The sequence below is a fragment of the Scomber japonicus genome, chromosome 18 (genome assembly GCF_027409825.1).
Source record: "Scomber japonicus isolate fScoJap1 chromosome 18, fScoJap1.pri, whole genome shotgun sequence".
In the NCBI taxonomy this organism is placed as follows: Eukaryota; Metazoa; Chordata; class Actinopteri; order Scombriformes; family Scombridae; genus Scomber; species Scomber japonicus.
Window position 1 is genome coordinate 6,573,628 of NC_070595.1, and position 17,677 is coordinate 6,591,304.

General features: G+C 42.2%; 1 protein-coding gene across 1 annotated transcript in view; it reads left to right on the plus strand.

The window, feature by feature from the left end:
* The window catches only part of tanc2a (tetratricopeptide repeat, ankyrin repeat and coiled-coil containing 2a), a 34,441-nt gene extending 17,367 nt beyond the window's left edge, over nt 1-17,074 (plus strand). The window contains exons 8-28 of the mRNA XM_053339058.1: nt 2,353-2,498; nt 3,984-4,215; nt 4,303-4,475; nt 4,708-4,788; nt 4,876-5,076; nt 6,398-6,532; nt 6,680-6,876; nt 6,966-7,074; nt 7,372-7,494; nt 7,631-7,768; nt 8,610-8,708; nt 8,932-9,123; nt 9,213-9,306; nt 10,812-10,945; nt 11,047-11,170; nt 12,986-13,161; nt 13,865-13,997; nt 14,222-14,313; nt 14,412-14,546; nt 14,735-14,835; nt 15,160-17,074. Coding sequence (XP_053195033.1) covers nt 2,353-2,498; nt 3,984-4,215; nt 4,303-4,475; nt 4,708-4,788; nt 4,876-5,076; nt 6,398-6,532; nt 6,680-6,876; nt 6,966-7,074; nt 7,372-7,494; nt 7,631-7,768; nt 8,610-8,708; nt 8,932-9,123; nt 9,213-9,306; nt 10,812-10,945; nt 11,047-11,170; nt 12,986-13,161; nt 13,865-13,997; nt 14,222-14,313; nt 14,412-14,546; nt 14,735-14,835; nt 15,160-17,074 — 4,730 coding nt within the window. The remainder of the gene's footprint in view (nt 1-2,352; nt 2,499-3,983; nt 4,216-4,302; nt 4,476-4,707; nt 4,789-4,875; nt 5,077-6,397; nt 6,533-6,679; nt 6,877-6,965; nt 7,075-7,371; nt 7,495-7,630; nt 7,769-8,609; nt 8,709-8,931; nt 9,124-9,212; nt 9,307-10,811; nt 10,946-11,046; nt 11,171-12,985; nt 13,162-13,864; nt 13,998-14,221; nt 14,314-14,411; nt 14,547-14,734; nt 14,836-15,159) is intronic.
* Nucleotides 17,075-17,677: the final 603 nt, after the last annotated feature.

Genomic DNA, 17,677 nt, shown 5'->3' on the forward strand with positions numbered 1-17,677 from the left:
TTTTGATGTTTTTGCTTATCTATACATTTTCTTAATAGACATGTTAACAGATAAATGACACCCTCTGTGTCACATGACATCACCCTACTCACTTGTTCACAGTTGTATGAGTGTTTGGATGGATTATACAGTATATAAGGAAGCTGGAAACAAGCTCAAACATCACGCTGATAAAGGCAAGAAGGCTTGGTGGATAAAGCATGGTGTATCAGAGAAGAGTTGTGCAACACGTTTAAGTTTTGCATCTACAGGTCATATTGATTTGCACCTTGCTTTGTGTGCATTCTCAAAGTTAGAAATGAGTAAAAACAACACAGTAAAACGCCCACAAGCCTGGATCCGCTCCATGAATCGCAGCTATGCAGCCTGTTAGAATTCATTGTGGATTCAAGGTAGGAGTGTAAACAAACATGAATACATCATTCAGAAATGAACTGACAATATGCTCCTCACAGATACAAACAGTATTCAAATGTTTACACTCACAGTTTACAGTCACAGTCAAATGAAAACACACACCTTTCAACAATATGCAGAAACTACTCTCCACAAATGTGTCAATTTTTGGATGAATGTCCATAAATCAGTTTAGATATAATAAAAAAATGCACTCTTTAAAACCATAGCCATAACCATCTGATTCAAACTTTTTCTTCAGTATCAACTGTAATCCAGGTGATTGATTGTGAACAGGAAGTACCAGTAGTCAAAGCTGTATGTATTTGCCCAAATCTAAACAAATTGACTACTGAATATGTTAAAAAGGGAGTTTACATTGATGTGTTATCCCTAAATTACTTCGTTTGACCATATTTAAGCAGGCAGTGCAGGATAAAGATTGACTGATGTTTAGTCTTGTCATGATAACTACTTTTGTTGGATGATATATTGTCTCAGAAATAATCACGATAAACGATATTATTGTCATTTGAAGATCATTTAATTCCACCGATATAATGATAATATAATTAGCAGGTGGGATTTTAGAGTTGGCACTGCACTTGTGTAAAAACACAGACTGCCATTATGGTTGGGGACAGAGTTATTTACTTTTAATTCTTCTACAGTCTCCACTCAGGACGTACACAGTGAGGAATGGAGGACACTACTTGCTGAGCCAATGTGACATGAATAACCTCTTAGCTGCTAATGTGAAGTGAGGCAATACTGAGGTCAAAAAATGATCAAGGTCATGTCCATGTATCATATGATAAGTCCATATATAGACATGATGCTTTTGAGAATTACATTATATACAATAAGTGGATAAAGTAATTATTGTGACAGGCCTACTGATGTTGCACTGGTGTTATCTTTACTTGATAGCCAATACATAGTAGATAAGGCACCCAGTAAGGGACTCTCTGAAAATTGCATGCAAAATGGCCAAGAAAGCTTTTCAGATTTTTGTCAGTAGCTTTCTCATTTTTCACTTTGTACCACACTTCAAACAAACTTCACATTTTCCCAGCACTCTTCCCACATCACCCCAGATTGATTTGCAGTGTTACAAATGCATTTTGTTTCTATTTAGACCCTGTTTGAAAACTAATGTTTGTCTTTTTTAAAAGTGGGATCACATTTTTAATTGATCCATCAATACAGGGTCCAAATATGATGTTTTTTGACTTTGGTTTGGACAGCTAGACTAGGATAAATGGCAGTAAAAAGCACATGGAAAATGAAACAGTCTGCATGATTAGCAGTAATGTGTGGGGTAAGCCCTGCCCACTTGTGGTATAAATCCAAATACATATATTTGTCTGGTTTAAACAAATATAGATACAGATTATAGCTTTGAATTACACCCCTAATTCATGGTGACTGTTCTTTCTCGTTTATTTGTACAGTTAAGGCTGGGAAAAAAATTAACATGTAGGTTAATCTGTAAGAATATGCACCCATGCACATTAAATTCAATTCCAGGCCTGGTCACAGATCATTAATAAAAACTAGGGGGATTATTATTACACATGTATTATTGATACATTATATCCTGCATCTTGTAAGAGCTTTTAGAGGAAAGAATAGCTTGTTGGCAAGAGCATGTATCACATGCTTGCCAAAGGACCCCCAGTGAGTTATTCCAGCCATGAAGACAACCTTATTCATTCTGTAAGAGACAGCTGAGTCATCAGGCTGAACCCAATAAAAATCAGCCAGACTCACAACCAGCAACTAGACACATAGCTGATCCAACCACCAGAAAAATCCATTAAATCATGCTGTGGGGGGAAAAAATTCACCAGAGCAATAGAAATGCAGTTTAGAGTCACAGAGACAAAGAGGCTTGTTTTGTGTGTTTACATCTTTGCAGAGAATGAAAAAATCTGATATTTTTCCTCACTCCAGATGTAGAAACTGTTTCTTTCTCCCACGATTCCCTGGGGAGAGGAGGAGGAGGAGGAGGAGATGAGGGAGGAGGTGGAGGAAGCTGTCCAGGGACTCCAGAGATGAAGAGGAGACAGGAGGAGGCGCTAAGGAGGCTTGCAGGACAGGTAGCATCCTGGCTCTATTGTAACACACAATACATCACTAATATTACGATTTTAAAAACAGAACATACTGTATAATGAGTTTATAAAATATGATGGGGTTTTTTTAGATTAAAAGACCAAAAACTAGAATATAGGCTATATGTATATTCAATTGTAACATGAGAAAAAACTGCTGTTGTTTATGATGCTGTATATTATGTAATAATAATGCAGTACTAGTACTTTTACTTTTGATACTTTGAGAACATTTAGCTGATAATACTTTATTTAAGTGAAGTATTGAATGAAAGACATTGTATTCTATATTGCGGTTTTGCTACTTTCATATAAGTAGAATCTGAATACTTTCATCACTACTAAAACATTTTACTATTCTGTGACAAAATAGCCCTAACTGCTATTACAACCAAATAAACTTATATTTATAGCTTTTGAATTGTTCAAAGATTTACTGTTGTACTCAAATCTGAGATTAAATTGACATCAATCTTCTCTTCTGACTGATTCTAGCTCAATGGCTAACAAATATATTTATCAATCTGTCAGACTGGTCCTCGAGAGCTTAATGTTGAATCAAGTGTTTGACGTTTTAGGAAGTATAGGCTACTTATTTTATTGTCAAGATTTAGATAAGAAGATAAATAGCACTCTCATATCTGAATGGTAAATACAGGAAACAGTTAGCTTGGCTCTGTCAGAGGTATCCAAATTCACTTAAAGCTGATTAAGTAATAGGTAATATCTCTGACAAGTTTTCGCTTCACGTTGTGGTTGCAAAGCAGCTAGCAGACTAGTCATTGTACCCAGCCAAGAAATAGTCTGGTTCATAAGCTCCTGTAAAACCACAATATGTTGTTTTTACTCTTTGTTTTTTGTATGGATGAAATAAACAAGATAGAATGTGTTAATTAGTGAGCTTCACAGGCGCTGGTAAATGATTTGTTAGCTTTGTACAAAGCCAAGCTAGCTGTTTCCAGCTCTTTCCAATATTTGTGTATGGTTAGCCTAGAACACGTTAGCTTCACAGGTGCTGGTAAATGACTTGTTACCTTTGTACAGAGCTAAGCTAGCTGTTTCCCGCTCTTTCCAATATTTGTGTATGGTTAGCCTAGAACACGTTAGCTTCACAGGTGCTGGTAAATGACTTGTTACCTTTGTACAGAGCTAAGCTAGCTGTTTCCCGCTCTTTCCAATATTTGTGTATGGTTAACCTAGAACACGTTAGCTTCACAAGTGCTGGTAAATGATTTGTTAGCTTTGTACAGAGCCAAGCTAGCTGTTTCCCGCTCTTTCCAGTCATTGTGTATGGTTAGCCTAGAGAGTGTTAGCGGGGGATGCTAGGTACAGCCTTTTGGTGATTGATATGGATGTTTTTCTACAGAAACTTGAAGTGGAAGGTCTGATAAAGAAATCCACAATACCAGACTCAAGGTCTTAGTGAAATCTAAAAATGACGCATGTATTTCTTTCTGTCTGTCTTTGCAGGTCGTCTCATATCATTTCTGTCAGGCCGATAACTGTCACACCTGTCTGGTTCCGGAGTTCGTCCACAACATGGCGGCGATGCTAAGCGACGCCCCTCAGCTGTCAGCCTATCGGGAGCTTCTTCACCGGTCGCCACAGTTACAGACCACACTTAGTCTGCGCTCCTGCATCCAGGATCCAGGCTCTGCCCTCCAGAGAGGAATACTAGAACCACTGGACGCTCTCTACAGAGGTGCATACTGTGTTCCGTTAGCTTCTGTTCAATAATGGCGAGGAACAGTTCATAATCTATGCTGTTTTTTTGTTGCTTTTTTTCCAGAGAGGAAGTTGCACGTGGAGGGGACGGGTCTTATTGTCCTGATTGACGGGCTAAACGAGGCAGAGTTCCACCGGCCGGATTACGGTGACACACTGACTTCCTTCCTGTCCCGAAACATCCAGAAATTTCCTTCCTGGTTGAAGGTCATTACCACTGTCAGGACTGGTCAGCAGGTATTCACACGCCCACATACACGCACACAAAGCAATAACAGGACTTAACAAATCTATACTTTTATGTTTAAACCAGCCAAATCCATGTTCACCAAACTCCTTTCAGAAATGTGACAGTTTGTGACTGACTTTTTTGTGAGCAAAAAACATTTTTCATGTTAGAACACAGAAAGTGTGTCTGTGTGAAGCAAATTCATCTAAAGTCTGTTTCTCTGTCTTTTTTCTCTATCAGGACATCACTCGTTCTCTACCTTTTCACCACATCTCTCTAGACAGGATGGAGGAGAACAACGCCATAGACCAGGACCTGCAGGTAACATTCACACAGGCTGCCTGTTTTCAGTATGTGTCTGTTTATCTAGCTATCTGCATTTCAATCTGGGTTTTTTTTCTTTCTCAGGGTTACCTGATGCAGCGTATCCACAGCAGCGCTGAGATCCAGAGCAACGTGTCGCTGAGCAATGGTCGGCTTGACAACGCAGCATTGGCCAAGCTGATCAGCCACCTGAAGAGCCTGAGCAGAGGCTCGTACCTCTACCTGAAACTGACCCTGGACTTGATAGAGGGAGGATTCCTGGTCCTAAAGAGCTCTAGCTTCAAGGTGAGGAAGAAGTGAAGAAAGAACAGAGTGAAGTTCATTCCACATTATTGGACAAGCAGGTAGAAAATTGTAGTTGCAGGTAAAACATTTAAATCATTTGAGTTATCAGTTGAAGTGTATTAAAATAGGTTGGTGTCATTTGAATTATAAGAGCTAAAAGCAGTTGAACTGCCAGCTGATAAGTAGGAGATAAACATAGCTGAAATTAGATTAATGTTATTTGAGGAGTAAGCACTGAAATGTCAGTTGAATGGTAAACAATAAAAGCTGTTGAAATTTCAATACCAGTTGAGGTTGGAGCTCTGTAGGTGTAGATGTACTTTGTGTGTGTGCAGTGTTAATAATTGAAGTGTCAGTTTGTAAAAATACTCCATTACAAGTAAATGTCCTACATGAAAAATCCTACTGTAGTAAAAGTACTGCAGTATTATGAGTGATGTGGTATGCAGTATTACAGTAAAAGTACTGCAGTATTATGAGTGATGTAGTATACAGTATTACAGTAAATGTACTGCAGTATTATGAGAGATGTAGTATGCAGTATTACAGTAAAAGTACTGCAGTATTATGAGTGATGTAGTATGTAGTATTACAGTAAAAGTACTGCAGTATTATGAGTGATGTAGTATGCAGTATTACAGTAAAAGTAGTGATATATTATTATATATGGCATCATTAGATTATTAATAGTGAAGCATCAGTGTTAGAGCAGCATGTTACTGTTGTAGCTGCTGGAGGTGGAGCTAGTTTATACTACTTTATATACAGTTAGCTAGTTTATACTACTTTATATACAGTTAGCTAGTTTATACTACTTTATATACAGTTAGCTAGTTTAGTCCAGTGGTTCCCAACCTTGGTGTCGGGCCCCTCCAAAGAGTCAGCAGATGAAGTTCTGGTATACAGATGTGTTTTCAATTTTTTGACTTTTCTCTAATCCTTTTGCTGAAATATTGGATCATTTGAACATTTATTGAAATGAAAGCATGTGAGAAGTTTAGAGGGAAAAATCACTATTTGGTGGAGCTGCTAACAACTCATAGACATCTGAAATGTGAGCCGACTACACACTACTTTTTGTAAGATGCCAAAAGACAAAAAGGTTGGAAACCACTGGTTTCATCTTTAACGATGAAAGTAACCAAAGCTGTTAAATAAATGGAGTAGAAAGTACAATAGTTCCCTCTGAAACGTAGAAAGTAGCATCACGTGAAAATACTCAAGAAAATACCTCAAAATTATACTTAATTATATTCAGTTGGATATACAGTAGTAATTTAAGTGTGTGTGTGTGTGTGTGTGTGTGTGTGTGTGTGTACAGGTGGTTCCTGTGAGTCTAGCTGAGGTCTACCTGCTGCAGCTCAACATGCGGTTTCCCACCCAGTCATCTTTTCAAAGAGTTCTACCACTGCTCAACGTGACTGTAGCATCACTGCACCCACTGACCGACCAGCAGGTACACACCATACTGTGTCTATGTGTGTATGTGAATGTGAATGTTTTTACATAGAAGTATGCAAATGTCCTGGTTCCAAACCCCTAAACTGAGCTTTTTTGATTTCATGAAAGTTTTGTATATAACTTTCCCCTCCTCCTCTCTCAGCTGTTTGAGGTGGTGAACGCGGGCGCTGTGAGCGGAGGAGCGCTGCCGTGGGCGGAGTTCGGGCAGAGGCTGGAGCAGCTCTCCCCGTTCCTGCTGCGGCGGAGCGATGGCAGCAGGATGCTAAAGCATGCCTCCTTCCGGGAGTGGCTGGTGTGGAGGGAAGAGGGGCAGGATGACAGGTTCCTCTGCGACCCCAGGTACGCTGACAGGCAGGGAGAAGAGGAAAAGAAAGAGAGAGAGTAATGTTATCACTGAGGGGTCTGCTCTTCTGTCTGTTTGTCTCCAGGAGCGGTCACACTCTGCTGGCCTTCTGGCTCTGCAGACAGGAGGGAAAGCTGAACCGACAGCAGACGCTGGAGCTGGGACATCACATCTTGAAGGCTCACATCTACAAGGTGAGCTCACACACACCAACACACACACACCCAGTCTTGAAGCAGCTCAGGAGCCTATAGACAGGTTTCTTAGCAACGTCATCTTGAGAATACTTGCTATTTGCTTATTAGCTATCTAGACCCCACAAATGTCTATCAAAGTGTGGACACTAAAAGTAATTTAGCAACTTGCTTACCCTCTTCCTACTTCAAATGACTTAATACAAACTTTCATACCTTTGTGGCGTTGACCTTTTTTGGCCCCTGCTGTCCGTGTGTTTAACTGTTTGTCGTTGTGCTGTCTTTTCTCTTCTTCAGGGCCTAAGTAAGAAGCTCGGGGTTTCCTCCTCAGTCCTGCAGGGGCTGTGGTTGTCCTACAGCACACAGAGCGTGAGTCCTGCTCTGTCATCGCTGCGCAACCTCTACACTCCCAACATCAAGGTAACACACTGCGCACACTGCGCACACACACACACACACACACACACACACACACACACTACCAGCAAAAGAAGCGGCGCATAGATGCGGCGTGCCTATAACAGGTGGATTGTAATTTGACTCTCTACCTGTGCAGGTGAGCAGGTTGCTGATTCTGGGCGGGGCCGACGTGGATTATCGGAGTGATGTCCTCAACAACGCCCCCCTGCTGTGCGTCCACGCTCACCTGGGTCACAGTGACGCTGTGGCGCTGCTGCTCGACCACGGAGCTCAGGTTAAAAAAGCTTCTTTTTTTTCCTACCGTTTCTGAGGTTATTCAGGAGATTCATGTTGTCATAGAACTAAATAAGCAGAACATTTCTAATCTTTTAGGTCACGACTTTGTTGATTTATTAAACAATATTCTATTACAAAACAAGTACATGTGTGTTGAAACGGTACTAAATTCTATATGTAGACCTGTGAAGCAGTTTACATGTATTAATCTTTTTTTATTGCCAATGATTGAAAGGCTGCCTATATAACTTAATAAATTAGACCTTCCCTGACTTTCTTAGTTGCTTGTAACAGCCTGTGGTCTGATTTAGAAATCAGAAGGTCCGGGCCAGATTTTACATGAAAATTCAAAGGATGGGATATTCTTTATTCTTGTGCACTCCCAAGTGCCTTGAATTTCTGATTTCTACATACAGAACTTTGAAATAAGAGTGAGTGTCCTGCAGGATAAGTCCAATTAAATTTTTTTTTTTTAAGTTTCTGTCCTTCGATTTTACAAATAGCTTGTGTTCATTCTCCCATCTGTTGATCCTGGGCTTAATTTTTAAATATTTACATCTATTAATACAGTATTTACTCAACAAAATAAGAGTGTTAACCACAAAATCCAAGTTAGTCTCCTTCATATATACTCCAGCCTTAATTGGCATTACATTTGAAAGGGTGCAGCAATAGATCCTGAGATTGAAATGAAAGTCAGAATTCCTGCACTGATTCACATTGGAAGAAAATAAATAATAAAAGTATCAATATCCATCTGACAGAATCCGTGAGTCGTTATTCTAATTAAATCTTTTGTGCTGTGACTCACGCTTGAGGCTTCTGTGTTGTTTCTCCAGGTGGACGCTCAGTCACATGACGGTATGACTGCGCTGGGATTCGCGGCTGCGGCTGGACACATGGACGTCATTGCCATGCTGAGTCAGCACAGAGCCAAGGTAGCTGCCCACCTGTCTGCCTGCTAGACTGTCTGCCTTTCAGGATTTGTAAATCATGTACTTTGGCGCCATCACGTGGTAGAAGTGTAACAGTTATCAACGTGTCTCTGTCACAATGGTTTTGATTTATAGGTTGTCTGTTCTGTGAGTATGTGTGTGTGTGTTTTGAGATGAAGCTAAAGTTGTGGTGGCCCTAACCCTGCTTCTAAATCTCTGTGCTCAGGTGGGTCATGTAGACAGCTCAGGTCGGTGTGTGTTGGTGCACGCCGCTCAGCGAGGCCACCTCAAGGTGCTGTGCTACCTGCTGAAAAGTCAGGACTGGAGCTGCACTTCTTGCTGCGGCCAAAAGGGGGTGAACAGAAGCCAAGCAGTGCAGCAGTCTCTGATCGCAGCCGCCAGCGCAGGACACGCAGAGGTGATCTAATCTCACATGCACACACAGGTTTAGGATTTTTTGTGTTACTGAATCATATGTGTAACATTTCATATTGTGTGTTTGTGTAGATTGTGTCGTACCTACTGGATCTTCCAGAGGAAGATACAGATGAAGAAGAGAGACCTGAAATCAACACACCTGACAGCCTGTGGGGAGAGACAGGTACTGCAACAACTAATACTCATACTGCATAACTCCTACTTTACTACTCATTACTTCTAACATGTTACTACTGCAGGTATTTGAATACTTCAGGACTATTGCTAATACTGTACTAATAGTACAGAGTTTATCAGATACACATAAACACACAAACAACTTCAGCATGTATTAGTCTGGAAACAAAGCAGACTCAGACCCACAACTCATGTTAAAATCATACGGTAATCCACACCAGTTCAGAGGCTTATTCTGTTGCTCATTCATGTTTTCCCTTCTCTTCTTCTAATTGGAAGCATATTTCTGTGCTGTGCTCACTGCAGAGCGGTCCTGTTTACTGTAAGCTATAGTGAACACTTGAAGGCAACACAGCAAGTCATACTTTTAAAGTGACGTTTGATTAAAAACTGAATTCAGGATACTGCTAGACTTTCTGTTCAATGTTAGTATTTGTTATTATCAAAACACTGCAACTAGTACACCTACAATCCTGCACAACAACAGAACTTTAATCATTGTGTATGTTAATAGTCATTATGTATGTGTGTTACATTCAAAGACAACTAAAGGAAAGCAGTAAACTGGAGCTAATAGAGGGTGAAAACACATTATGTCTGTGGTATATTTTACAAGTTTGATGTTCTGTTATGGTGTGTATCTAATGTGACAGCTAACACATCACTTTCAATCTTCTGGTTGACTGGCTCACATTCGTCATTTGTGCTGCATTCAAAACTACCAAATAGTATGGAAGAATGACTGTATTCAGTCAGTGGCTTCTGAGCTGTACATCACTGACCTCTAGTGGAGAAAAGTGCAGTACAGTGCAAATTACCTAAGGAACAATGACCTCAGTTCACCAGTTTCATAACAAAATACAGCTAATGCTTCTACAAATACTTAAGTACTGTGTTGTCATAAATTAAAGATGGTTTGATATTCAATGGTTTGAAGCTATTTTTTTGTAATGAATATTGCAAAAATTAATCAAAGATCTCACTTTAGAATGATGAAATGTCTCAGCCACTAAATTCCTCACAATCATAGTCAATGAGAACTTCAACTGGAAAGAGCAGCAACCTAATCTTTTATTTCTCTTCAATCTATCTGTACTCTCCATGCTGTGACACAGTATAGACAAACAGGTTTCCACAGCTTCTCCTTTTGATATTAATGTGACATAATTGTATATACAACAAGATACAATACAAAGAGGGAAACCTTCCAGAACAAGTAGAGCAAAATTGATATATCATATCATTCTGTGTACTGTATATTTGTGACCATGTGAATGTTTAATGAAATGGCATCATTTGTTTGATTTAAACCTTTTTAACAAAACAAACAGTGACATGGCTGTTTAATTTTTACCTCATTGCCAATTGTAGCTGTTAGGAACCTGTTTCACCTGTTTGTCTTTCTGTCACTCTGTTTCTCTTTCTATCAATTCAGTTCAACTTAATTCAAAAGCGTTATTGGCATTAAAGTTAAATCTGTCTCTCTTTCAGCTCTGACAGCAGCAGCAGGCAGTGGCAGGCTGTCAGTCTGCAGGCTCCTGTTGGATCAGGGAGGTGCTGTTGAGCAAGGCAACAGGCGAGGTATTGCACCACTCTTCAGTGCAGTGAGACGGGGCCACTGGCAGGTACGCTACAACACACAAACACCACCACCACATCCACCTTTTAGTTTGATTCCTGCTCCAGACATGTGAAGTCTCGCTCTCCCTGCGTGTCTCTGGCTCAGGTGGTGGAGTTGTTGTTGAATCACGGTGCTGAGGTGAACACGGTCGACCAGCAGGGTCGAACAGCGCTGATGACGGCAGCCTCAGAGGGTCATATGACCACCGCCCAGCTGCTGCTGGATCATGGTAAGCAACCACCTCACAATTCAGTAGCAACAAAAGAACAGATCTGAATTTGAAACAGGCCATAATTCTCTCGTTTTTAGCAAGAAGCCTCCCTGTTTTTTATCTGTGCCTGTTTTAATTTGCAGTCCATGCTATTTTAACACTTAACACTCTGCTGCTCTGACAAAAATACACTTTTCATTTATAACTTATTCCCAATTGCTTCTACTTTGCACATTTTTAAATTCTACTCAGTTTGAACACCATCTCACATCTGGAGGTTAAGTTTCACACAAATCCCTAACAGGGTAAAATTATGAAGTGATATCAGATTTTATATCCAAAAGGTCAATGGTCAGCTTCACTGTTGACACCATTATGTTTTACAAAAGTGCTTTTCTGGCCATTATCCAATGCCATAACTCAGGAAACAGAAGGAGAGGTTGTGACCATATTTCACATTTGGTCAGATACTCAATTGGTGACATTAATCTTGGGTGTCCACCTTTAAACTGTGGTAATTGTGTAGATCTCCTGTGCTGCTGGGTGGAAGATGTTTGTGAGGCATCCACGTTTTAGAATTCGTAGCTTTTTCCATTTTGCTTTCCTGAAGTACTTGTATGAGTCCACCCTCTTCTCTTCCTCTCCCTGGATGAACAACCAGAACAGGGGGCCTCCTGTTCCTCTGGTGGTCCACCACAAGCTCACTGGTTTTGCTGGTATTCAGCTTCAGGTGATTATGGTTGCACCATGTGATGAAGCTCTCTATCACTCCTCTGTGCTCCTCTGTAAAAATAGTCTCTGACGACAGCATGTTTCTCACTGGATATTCTACTTCTATTTAACCAAAAAATACACTGAATACCTTTTTATTAAATTCCCTCAAATTCTCCTCTACAAATATTATATGAGTCTGGACAGACGTCTGGATATAAACTCAAACTTGACTGGTTGGTGGACACATACAACTACGAGGTGGTATTTCTAGTTTATTGTTGTAAGGATAACGTCAATTAAGCACTTTTGCCTTCCCAGTAAAAGCCTTTCCATGCACAGAATCCCCTCTGTTCTTGTACACTTTCAATGCAGCAGCATATTTTATGGAAATTAATCACCCAGTCTCTTCCCTTTAAAATCTAAGTATTTACAGAAACTGCTCCTTGAGAGTAAGACTGGATTTCCAAATTGGGCACTTATAATTGAGAGATTCAAACAAGGAACTAGACTTTGATCCAGTACTTGTATACATTCAGCTGTCTGAAGACTGAGATCAGCTGATTAAATGAGTCAAGCCTGGTATGCTCCTGCTTGGTTCGAATGAAAACCTAAAGCCACATGAACCTTTATGGAACAGTTTGGACATTCCCGATATACATGGTATCTATGGTGATTCATCAGTCACATGACAGTTTAATGAACTGTATATTAAGGAAAGCAGAAACAGACTCAGACAGCACCATGAAGAAGATTAGATATCTGAGACGATTGGGGATTAAATCATGGTGGACTGGACAAGACTAGATAAGTTGTATTTTCATTTTAATGGACTCAACTGGTCTTTACCCCACTGTGTGTGTTCTCAGAGTGAGAAAAGGCTTTTAATTTGAAACATTATGAAGTTCTGAAATTCATTATCAGTAGCAGCAAGTAGAAGAAATTTGGGCAGGATTTGAATACCTTTTACTTAAGAATTTATAGTATATAGGACAGAATTTTGCTGATTCATTCACACAGTTTAAGCCCTACTCTAGTTCCGATACAGAACTCTGACCCCAAGAGCATCTCTAACCTGAATGGACAATGAGAATCTCTCTGTCTCTGTCTTCCTGTTTCCAGGAGCCTCACTTGACCAGATCGACAGAGAAGGGTTAACGGCACTGAGCTGGGCTTGTCTGAAAGGCCAGCTCCCATTGGTCACAGAGCTGGTGGAGAGGGGTGCGGTCACGACACACGCTGACCGCAGTGGACGGACACCTCTGGATCTGGCTGCCTTCTGTGGTGACCCAGAAGTGGTGCGTAAAACAGACTAAGCCGTCATTGTATTTGGCCAAGAATTCTTAATAATAAAGAGATTCTGCAACAAAAAAAGTAATGTTACTTAAATCTGGTTGGAGTACCAGCATGCACTGCTAAACCTCTGATGATTCAGAATGCAGCTGTGCTTCTGGTTTGAACTAACCTACACAAGCTCATGTCACACCTCTATTCATCAACCTCCACGAGCTCCAGATTGCAGCCCGCATCAAGTTCACAGCTTTGATGCTAACCTACAAGTTGACCAATGAAATTGCACCCTCTTGTTCTTCTTGGTTCCACGATAGTAGAATGAACTACCCACCCACAAGGTCTGCTGACTCATTAGTGAATTCAAGAAACACCTCAACACTTGAGCCCTTTTAAGCTTTTTGCATGTTGTTGATTATTGCACTACTTTCTTGTTGTTTGTGGGTATTTATTATCCATTTATCTACATCCAGTTGTTTCTTACTTTAAAAAAACAAAAACCTCTGTTAACAATCTTTCTCATTGCACTTGTACTCAGCTACTTGAGAATTTGTACCACAGCTCTTTTGAGGCACGCCCCCCCCCCCCCCCCCCCCCACAATTGATTGTGTTGCCGTGCTTCTAAGCAGCTTTGGATGAATGACAAAATGTAAATGTAAATCAATAAAACATGCTAAAAGTCGCCCTTGTTCGTGTCCTTCTCTGTTTTAGGTGCAGCACCTGGTGGATCACGGTGCATCTGTGGAGCATGTGGATTCTAGCGGGATGCGTCCTCTGGACCGAGCGGTCGGCTGCAGAAACACTTCAGCAGTTATCGCTCTGCTCAAAAAGGGAGCCAAGATAGGTAAAAAAATATATAAATTTTGTTACCATATTAGCATATCTACACCAGGACAGAGCCAGTGTGGCAAACTTATATCTTCATAGATTTAAGACTTAAGATGGATTTGACACCATGACAGTGACTTTATTAGGATTTACAAGTAGTACTACTGTGTGTGTGTGTGTGTGTGTGTGTGTGTGTGTGTGTGTGTGTGTGTGTGTGTGTGTGTGTGTGTGTGTGTCTAGGACCAGCCACCTGGGCCATGGCGACCTCTAAACCAGACATCTTAATGGTTCTTCTCAGTAAACTAATCCAAGAAGGAGACAGACTGTACAAGGTAACACACGCAGATACACACATTTAACCAGACGCGCACACATTTATTTGATATTGTCAGCATTTTTTTTGTCTGTGTGTGTGTGTGTCTATTTGTAGCAAGGTAAAGTGAGGGAAGCTGCTCACTCCTACCAGTCGGCTCTCCAGAAATTTCCAGGAGACGAGCTGAAGACGTTTAGACAGCTGAGAGTGTGTGTGCTCCTCAACCTGTCACGCTGCCGCCGCAAGATGAGTGTGAGTCTCTCTCTCTCTCTCTCTCTCTCTCTCTCACACACACACACACACTCACATACAGTCCATTTTTTAAGATGACTCCTAATTTAATTCCAACCCATGATGTGCTTTGCTTTGATGTCAAGAATGTTTTGTTTTTCACTTTATCTCTTTATTTACCATCATATATTGATTTTTTTTCCATGCAGGATTTTGCCCTTGCTGAGGAGTTTGCTACCAGGGCACTGGAGCTAAAAGCCAAATCTTATGAGGCCTTTTACGCCAGAGCTCGCGCCAAACGCAGCCGCAGGTAACCATAGCAACATAGCGTCATGTGATTGAACAGAACAAAATAACCCTAACCAAATCATGAGCCATTCTGTGGTTATCTGATAAGAGAGTCTGTGTATTGATGTCCAGCTGAAAGTCAATGAGTATAGAGACTGTGCCTTTTTTGGGGAGTTTGGGAGTTTCGTTGCCTCTTGCTGGTTCGTAGATGGTGTGTGTCAAATGGATTTTCTTGGACAGTAGCGAGTTTGTAGGTGACCAATGTGAGAAATTGTTGATTAAAGTGAGGAAGAGCTGCACAGATTCAGCGCCACTTTATTGTCCTAATCGATCTTTACCCTATCAGACAGTTCCATGCAGCCCTTGAGGACCTGATTGAGGCCAGCCGCCTCTGCCCATCCAACCGGGAGATCCAGCGCCTGCTGTCCCGGGTTAAAGAAGAGTGTCGGCAGGCTGCACAACAACAAGACCCCCAGCCACATTCATCACATCATGTTTATCAGCAAAATGTGACCAAGTCCATCAGCGAGGCCAGGAGCAGAGATTCAGGTTGTCAGCAGTTGCAGGACAGAGAGGGGCTTACCGAGGAAGAGGAGGAGGAGGAGGAGGAGGAAGGCGAGGAGGGTAAGGAGGAAGGAGATGCTCATCCACCCTCATCCTCCTTCCACCCTCCACCAGCGGTTCAAAGCCTTGACAGTTACTGCCACCCAGGGGTGCAATCACCTCCCTCCCTTTCCCCCACTCACCTGTATCGTCACGTCCCCAGTCCCACCCACTCCCCTTCCTCCTCTTCTCCCTTTCACGCTGCGCCTCCTCCTCCTTCATCCTATCGTTTCAGCCCTCCTACCTCCCCAGGGCAACATCAGCAGCGAGGCAGCCCAATGTCAGAAAGTATGCCTGCATTGTCAGGATCTGGAGGTCTACACCACCATCCACAATCTGTCTCAGCTCTCCACCACTCAGACCAGAACCAGGGAGCTCAGCAGCACCACCATCAAGCCAGTCAGAGATATTTTCAGAAGGAGAACCCTGTCCACAACCAGTGGCATCAACCAACTAAAGCCCAAGTTGTTAGAACCAGTCAGCCAAGTTCCTCAACCCATTCCAGCATGGCTTTGGGAAGCTCTGCCTACTCCCAGTTTGGCCAGCTGCCCCAAGAACTTGCTGAGTTGGGGGAAGGCATGTGCCTGAGCTCCTTAGATATCAGGCCTAACCTGCAGGTCCAGGCGGGTCTGAGTTCTGGAGCTTCATATCCACTAGAAGATGTGGATGCTGACCTCGTTTGCCAGGCAAGATCTGCATCTGGCTATGGGAGAGGGGCAGGAGGGGAGAGGGTGGGGATTAATAGATTTGGCCAGGCCCATCAATTCAGCCGCAACCAATCCAAAGCAGCATACTACCCCATGGAAGTTACTGAGGCAACATTGGGTCCTCCTGAGACCCTCCCACCATCACATGATTATCAATACCAGCACCATGGCGGACTACGACGCCCACTCAGTGCCCACCCAGCCTCTTCGCCTGCTCCTCCCCCCAGGCCTCTCATCCACCCCCAGAATGTCAGTGTTCGTTTTTCCACAAGCAGTGGAAGCCTCACCGGAGGCCAACCAACTAATTTAGGCCCAGGCTTCAGGACCTCAGCCTCTGCCCAGCACATGGATGTACCTTCTGATCTGGCCTCTGTGGGAGGGGTTACTGGTTTCCATGATGATCTCTTTCTGATCTCCTCTCCCCAAACAGAAATATGCGTGGTAGGAGGTGGGACTTACCCTGGGGAGGCAGGCCGTTCGTCTAGGAACACTCCTTTTATGGGCGTTATCGACAAGACGGTGAGGGTCCACCAGCAGTATCCGCAACAAGGTCCTGCTAGTTCTGCATCCTGTCTCAGCCCCTCTCGCTCCTGGGCTGTATCATCAGTGGACACGGTCGTCACCTCGCCTAGCAAAACTCCCGCCAATCAAGGAGACTTCAATCAAACACAGCCTTTCTCCATCGCCTACCACAACCGCAGCAACAACAACGCCCACAACGGTCACCTCCTTCATGACAACCAGCTCGACTACTATGGGATGCTGCCGGGCAACTGTCCTCAGGGTGAAGGCTCGGTGCAGGTTGCCGGTCAGAATCCCTCCTACCTTGACGTGAAGCTGGCTCGAACGCTGCCGGTGATCCATAACTGCTCAGACAGACCAACTGACAGACAGAAAGGCCCTACCTCTCCTGTCAAACCAAAAAGACCCTTTGTAGAGTCCAATGTATAAAGAAAAGTTTAAATGTAAAGTCAGACACAAGGAAGAAGTGTTATTGAAGAGTGTTTAAGAAGTCAACGCACTTGTATATTCCAAAATCCACCAGGCCTATGGAATTATTAGGTCAGACTATGCTTGAAACTAACTAGTTTGTACAACGTGTAGTTTGTAGAACAATGCATACAGAGGAACAAGACGCAATAATCGTTAAAATGGGGATAACGGTAGACACTTTAAGTCAATGAGAGCTGAAGAAAGAAGTTCGAATTTTGCTTACGTTTTACCCTACGCACACCTGGCCAATCGTTGCATGAAGCGGACGGGCTTGTCGGATTGTCATTTTTGAAAAGATTAGCACTTCATTTGAAACATATTGACTCCTTTATTGCTCAGAAGAGAACAGCAGAAGAAATTAAACATTTAAGTTTGAAATGCATGTTAAAGGTCAGATCGGTCAGTTACTTAGCCAGAGACAAATGAAAGAAGCAACAACGAAAGGAATGAGGGAAGGGCAAGTGTTCCTGCCATTACAAAGCACAAGGAAGACAAGGAAGATAAGGAGAAAGTGCTAAAAAGAAAAGATTTCATCCCATCATCTATGTACCTTACCTTTTA